Here is a 7,131-nt window from a genome sequence, read left to right as displayed (position 1 = left end):
GACTCCCGCGTACTCACTCGCCTCACGTCCTCGCTCCGTCCGTCTCGGCGTGAGGGCGGGGCTGACGTGGGCTCCGCCCTAGAGGAGGGGCTCCTCTGCTACCTTCTTTGTTAGTGGCCTTTTCAACAGTCTTAATCATTCAGCATCTGAATGTACCTTTTATAATTACAAGGCGGGTGAAATAAGATATGACAGGCAGTGGATGTTCATCTCATTCCACCTCTTCATGAAGTCACTTAATAGTTGAACACCAAATTCTTAACCTCCCTACCCAGGAGGGCAATGAAATGGGGGATGGGGAGGGGCGTTAAAGATAATCTTCCATCTAAACCCTGCAACTCGCTGCTGCCTAGCTCATAAACTTTTAAATTACTGTGTTTTGTAGTTATCAGTTTAAAAGATCTTCCAGGTTCCTTGGACAAAGAGCTTTTACATCTTCTATTGCTTTGGGGTGGTCGCCCAGAAAAGACCGACTAGCATTTTTAAAATTGAAGTCTCAGAAATATTTCACATTTGCTGGAGTGCATGCTCCACAAAGGCAGAGCTGTTTGTTCTTTAAGATGTCTCCAGCGTCTAGAGCAGTGCATGGTACACAGTAGGCACTCAATAAATAGGTCTCATTTCTTGTGTGAATTAACATGAGTACTATAGTACCAGAAGTTTAAGAAGAAAAAAACTGTACAGTACAGTTGAAAGCACTTACGTTGCAACCCTTTCCCAAAGAGATACCCACTCTTCTGAGTTTGGTGTTTATTACTCCTGCACATTTTTCTACTGTGTATGTATATATCCTTAAACAATCCGTAGTATTTTTTTGCAAGCTTTAACGTTATATCATTGGTATCACTGCATATATTCTTCAGCTTTACTCAACCCTATTCTAAGCTTCATCCACAATGATACTTACATTTCGTCTAGTTATTTTTCATTTCTGTAGGGTATTTCATAGTATGAAAATAATTCACTTTTCCAATGGCTTTACATTACAGTGCCATGAACATTCTTGGGTACACAACTCCTAGGGTACACGTGTTTTTCTAGGGTATGTACCTTGGATTAGAATTGCTAGCTCGTAGAATTTCTGCATTTTCCAGACAATAATAATTCCTAATTATCTACAGAGTTATCTGTTAGTTTACACTCTCAATAGTGGGGCATTTTGGTTCCAGTTGTTCTATAGCACCAAGGAAAAGTTTCCTAATAGATGTGAAAGGGTTTTGACTTGCAGGCTTCTTTTACTATGTTTATATTTTGTTGGTCAGTCATGTTTCTTATTCAGTGGATTACTTATTTACTCATATTTCCTTTTCTTAATTGTGTAATTCTTTTAAACTATTCCGATACTGATCCTCATTCCATTATATGCAGTTATAAATATAAATATTTAATCATGATTCTAAGAGCAAGGAGATTCTCCTACACAATTTATAACTCACAAAATTTAACATTTACAAAATACCATTACCTATGTTTATATCTCTTAAATCCACAACTCAATGAAGATTCAATGCATTTAGCTATTTAGCTCTCATTTCTCTATTTTCCATTAGTTTAGCATAGTTCCTCCATTTGGTTTTATTTCTGTCTTTGTGATATGGATATTTTTGAAGAGGAGCCGTTACTCTGAATATTTTTTTCTCAATTTTAATTTATCTGATAATTTTCTCATCAGTAAACTGAGGTCAAACATTTCTGGCAGGATTATTACATGTGTGGTATGTTTTTCTCAGTGCCTCACATGAGGCTTTAGATATCAGTTTGTCCCATTGTCGGCTTCCATATAAGTATTAGAATTAACTTGCAGAGGTATGTCAAATACCCCTGCCAAGATTTTGATTGCAATTGATTTGTATTTAGATGTTAATTACATCTCTTTATTAGCTTTATGCCTAGGTACCTTATATTTTCTGTGCCATCTGAGTCTTTTTTTTATTTAAAGATTTATTTATATGATAAGTGGTACCTTTTTAAATTTACACTTTCTAGCTATTTGTTGTTAGGGATTACTTATCACTGATATTATTTCCAGTAGTTGTTTTTCATAAACCAAGTTCATTACATTCACATTTTCCAGAAGTTAAGATACATAGTAACATTCAGTGGAAGTCTTCTTCTAACCCCTGATCACGGCCATCCAGTACTTTCTCAGAGGCAACCAATATAACCAATTTCTTACATATTCTCCCAGAACTATTTTATATCAATACTAGTAACTTTATGCAGATACTTATATACATGGTATGTTACCATTAAATGGCAGGACTACTAATGGAAATAAAAGTCAGAGGGAGGGCTTATTGTAGGAAGGATGGTTTGATTTTATAATCTGATATTTGTAATGATTATAAATTTCCCAAACACTCTGGAAAAGACAAATTATTTAATGGAAAATTCCAAACTACACGATAGCCATTTCCATTCCGTACACTTCGCCACAACAATTCCATTTACACAGAAAAAGAAAATCAAGCCCTTTAAAAACAGCAGCTCACAGTCCTGCCTTATGAGGTCCTTCACTCATCTTTCAGTGCGTACAGCACATCATCCTGGCTGACATTGAGCCGCACACGAAGGAGCAGGTCGTTCCTGCTGGGCTCCACAAGGAGGAGGCGGCAGGAGCCCAGGTGAGAGCACACTGCCATGGTCTCTGACATGGTGGGGTACGGGAGTCCCTCCATCCTGCACAGTGCCACGTGTTGCCTGTATACCTAGAAACAAAGCGCATATCTGAGGTCAGCTGCTGGAAAGGTCAAGAGAAGAAAGATCCTGGGTCTATATCTGATCACTTATATCTTCTCTTGGAAGAAATAAACACTTTTGGTACAGGACGCTCAATACCCCAGAAGGCATGAATGGGTGCCCCAAAGGGGCACAAATGCACGGGCATAATGCAATATTGACCTCGGAATCAGAGAATAGCAGGTCTGAATCATGATTCTATCAATTACCTAAATCCTGGGCAAGCTACTTTACTTTCTGATTTATCTATTAAGTGTATTATGAGTTTAATGGATATAAAATGTCTAGTAATTGTGACCGTTACACAGGGACTGAGAGTTCCACAACTGAGATTGTGATTCAAGTCAAATTTTGCTAGAAGGCATTTTCCTTAGCAGATATAGTGGACAAGTGCCAAGGCATGACCCTTGGAAAATCAAAGCCCAGAGAGAATACGGAATAAAGGGAGGAAAGAGGGTAGCTAGAAACATAGATTCCTACCCCAAAGCCCCAAGTAGGTCAGGCAGGTCTGTAGCATTTCCTAATCACTTTCTGTTCTAAATCTTTATAAGTCTATCTCCCACCCCCAACCCCCAACAAGACTAGTTCCTGGCTCCTATCACAGTTAATGGCATATTGTAGATGTTTAGGATGTTCACAAACTAAGATGACAGTCACTGTCTATAGAGGAGCTGTCTTGGGCTCTACAAGGAAAATAATAGACAAAACGTCAACAGCAACTAAATGTTTAAAAGGAATTTAAAGAAGTAAAGAAAAGCTGAAAGGAAGAAGTAGTTGGAAGGAAATGTTTTCTTGACTGCTCTATCTAAAACATACTCATACATGTACACAGACATACACACTCCCAGGTACAGACTCAAACACCTTTAACAAGACAGCCCATCGCCTATGAAAACCAGTTTTAAATAAACCACTCAGGCACGGGTCCTAATGCTTCCTTTAACTTGATATAATGAAAAGTGCTTCACAATGTTTGGATTGATCTTCATGTTTTTAAACATAGCTCATTCTGAAAACCTTGCCCCTACTATACCATAGGCTGTATTAGGGCAGTAACATTTGACTTGTTTATTTCTGAATCTCCCACTCCTAGAACAGGATCTGGCACACAGTAAACCTTCAATCTAATATGCAGAAACCAGTTACTAAAGGTCTCTTCTCACACAACTCAATAAAATATCACGTGAAAATAGGTGTTTACCTGATATTCTTTAGCATTATCAGGGTGGCACATAATAAAGAAACTGTTACACAGTGATCGACACAGTGTTATCCGTATTTTAAAAGCATCAGACCAAAATCTGGAAGGATCTGAAAAAAGGAGATCAATCACCTGCTGAAATGTTGCTTCCTCCAGTCCGGAACGACGGAACTCTGCAAGGATGGCTCTCAAGAAGCTCTGCTCCAGAACAGAGGAATTTCTTAAAGAAAAGGAAGAGATGTGAGTACTTGTAAGTGGCTACACCAACAGCTTAGAAGAAAGCCATAAAAGCTTTTCTGCATCTTAAGAGAAGAGGGGGGAAAACTGGGGATTACTTTTTCCTATACTATGCAGCAAGAATCCTCCCCCTATCCCCCCAAATCTCAAAATATTATACTGGGTTTATATTTATGTCTCCCTGACGAGACTATGCCCCTTAAGAAAAAAGACAGCATCTTCAGAAAATGCAGGTTAAATGTAAAAACTTCAAAAGGGAAACACGCTTCACAGCCTTCTCAGACTGTAGCCCTCTCTAGTGGATGTTCAGGGTCAAGAAGCAGCAGCGTCTTACTTGATGGCAGTGATGTATGACGATGAAAACATTTCATCCACAGCTTCCAGTAAGTGAGCTACAGTGACCAGGCCAGGGGAGTCAGGCTTCTGGCAGGAGAACTCACAGATCTCCGTGGCACGCCTACAAATGTCCAGGCAGCGTCGTGCATCTCCAGAGAGGGCTGCTACCTACATGGGGGAACATTTTATTCCTTGAGGTCCCCTTGCCATCTCAACTCAGGAGAAAACCAACAGATTCTGTGTTCAGTTAAAAAGGAAAGGTGGTGCCGAGGATGGACTTAAGCCTGAAAGTAAATACTTAGCCCTGGCTGGGAACCTGGTGGAGGCTCAGCTATAAATGATCACAGTCATGCCTCACGTAGCGAGGAGGATACATTCTGAGATATGTGTCATTAGGCAATTTTGTCCCTGTGTGAACATCACAGAGTGTACTTACACAAACCTAGATGGTATAGCCTACTACACATCTCTAAAATAACGATAAAATGTATAGTAAATACATAAATCAAGAAGTCTCATTACCATTACCAAGTATTGTGTACTATACATAATAGTACTTGCTATACTTTTATATGATTGGCAGCACAGTAGGTTTGTTTACACCAGCTTCACCATAAACAAGTGAGTACTGCATTGTGCTATGGTCTCATGATGGATAGGACATTGCTAGGTGATACGGATTTTTCAGCCCCATTGTAATCTTATGGGACCACTGTTGTGTATGTGGTCTGTTACTGACCAAAACACTGTCCTGTAGCATGTAACTGTCTACTGTGCCTAGGACTCTTCCCTGAGTCCAAATCTCTGTCTCAGTTTTACAGATAATGCCACAGTAGAAAAGGCAGAAATTCTCAGCTTTATTTAATATTAGGAAAATGAAATCTAATGGCCCAAGATCATATTGAACTGTCTGAAAACACAAGGTTCTCATTCCTTGCATGAAGAGAGGAATATGCCCCCATAAGCAGCCAGCCAAAGCCAAGAGGTTAAGGCAGAGCCTATTTTGGAGATAAAGCCACAGTTTGAGCCTCCCTCACAGCATGTGGTGAATTTTGGATACCACCGGGTCAATAACTAAACAACCAGAATCAACAGGGAAGGAAGCCACAAATCTGGAGGACCCAGAAGCATCTGTGGTTAGATTAATCAGACCAATCCACATTGCCAGTAGCTTCACTATTGCTCCTTCCTTTCCATGTGCACAGAGGCTGAGCAGCTGGCTCCTGGGCTCTCTTCCCGGAGAATCTTATACTCTCCCCAAGATGACTCAGGCCACTTGCATTTTAAATTTCACTAAGGTAATCCTTGGACTACCTTGTAATCCTTGTAATCCTTGTAATCCATGGTCTACAAGATCTCTTGGTTTCTTTATTCCCAGTACTTTCTAGCAATCCCCACCATTGGCCTGATAACCATCACAGGAGACAACATCCTGCCTGATGACATGCCAATATGATTATTTCCTTCTAAAATTCCTGCTACATTAGGTTTAAAAAAGCAAATTGTATAGGCATATATACATATAGACATACAACACACAAAGACAGTCATTTCTGGGAAGTGGGATTACAGGAGTTTTTAAATGTTTTGTACATATTTGTTTTCAGAATTTAAATTTAAGATATTCAAAGCAAAAATCGCTTTTCCAATATCCTAAGACAGAAACATGAGTATCAGATTATAGTCTTCTCTTCCTCTAATCTCCTGCATCCAACTGGTAAGGATGTCCCATGATGTTTCCACCCTATCACTTTTTTCCTCCAATCACCATCACCACTGCCTGTGAAGCAGTACCGTGTTAACAGTGTGTACTCAAGAGATGCTGCAGAAGCCTAAAAATAAAGTGGACAGGGGACACTGGGAGGCAAAAAAACCCACCCAAAACAGTCCTAATCCTAAGAGTATCTGTGAACCTTGGTGACCATAAGCACCTTCCTGCTGTGATGAAGGAGAGAAAAGAAAAATCTGGGGTCCACCCAACATGGAATCTAAGAGAAGACCTTGCATAAACTAAGGACCTGACCTCAATGGGTAAAGGTGAATGAGAGACCCATCATGCAGAAGAGATGGCAAAAATGGCCTATTTTGACCTTGGTGCTAGGTGGTGTAAGGTTTTAAACAAACAAACAAACAAAAAACCTCAATCTTTGCAACTACAAGCCCTCACATGGATCTGTAGCCCAGATTTATGTTGTGTCTCCTAAAAGCCTCAAGTGGAGAACTTTCTTTTAAAATGGCCCCAGTTGATAGTGCCCCTCAGTAACTGACAGAAGCAAAATCAAAATCTGAATGAACTCAACTTCAACCCAGGTTTCAATTAATTCTCAGATAAAGCTCTAAGGAAAGCGAGCACATACAGCAAAAAAGAAAAAATAACCAAGATACAATAACATGGGAACCAGCAATCAATAGAATTGAACTCACAAAGACTTCAGATATTGTAATTATAAGATACAGAATACAAAATAGGTATGTTTCTTTATATGTAAAGAAATTAAAGAGAAGTTTGAAATTACAGTCAGGAGTTTTAGGTAAAAACAGCATCCAAATTTGATGCCTTCTGATATGTTATTAAAAGACCATGAGCCCTAAAAGGAAGGGAAGCAAAAGGAGTAAAC

The 7,131-nt window shown here is 39.4% G+C and overlaps 2 protein-coding genes across 4 annotated transcripts in view; both read right to left on the bottom strand.

The window, feature by feature from the left end:
* Positions 1-35, bottom strand: part of CC2D1B (coiled-coil and C2 domain containing 1B) — a 17,859-nt gene extending 17,824 nt beyond the window's left edge. The window contains exon 1 of the mRNA XM_023536781.1: positions 18-35. The gene's annotated coding sequence lies outside the window, so the exon portion shown is untranslated. The remainder of the gene's footprint in view (positions 1-17) is intronic.
* A 2,325-nt stretch (positions 36-2,360) lies between these two features.
* ORC1 (origin recognition complex subunit 1) overlaps positions 2,361-7,131 on the bottom strand; it is a 27,672-nt gene continuing 22,901 nt past the window's right edge. For all 3 annotated transcript variants that reach the window (XM_023536788.1, XM_011370489.2, XM_023536789.1), the window contains 3 exons: positions 4,512-4,681; positions 4,073-4,160; positions 2,361-2,708 (listed from right to left, as the gene is read on the bottom strand). In XM_023536788.1, the coding sequence (XP_023392556.1) occupies positions 2,514-2,708; positions 4,073-4,160; positions 4,512-4,681 (453 nt within the window). In that variant the 3' untranslated portion in view covers positions 2,361-2,513. The remainder of the gene's footprint in view (positions 2,709-4,072; positions 4,161-4,511; positions 4,682-7,131) is intronic.

The sequence above is a fragment of the Pteropus vampyrus genome, unplaced genomic scaffold (genome assembly GCF_000151845.1).
Source record: "Pteropus vampyrus isolate Shadow unplaced genomic scaffold, Pvam_2.0 Scaffold170, whole genome shotgun sequence".
NCBI lineage: Eukaryota > Metazoa > Chordata > Mammalia > Chiroptera > Pteropodidae > Pteropus > Pteropus vampyrus.
The sequence above is the reverse complement of the archived record's forward strand: the minus strand, read 5'-3'. Positions and strand labels throughout refer to the sequence as shown.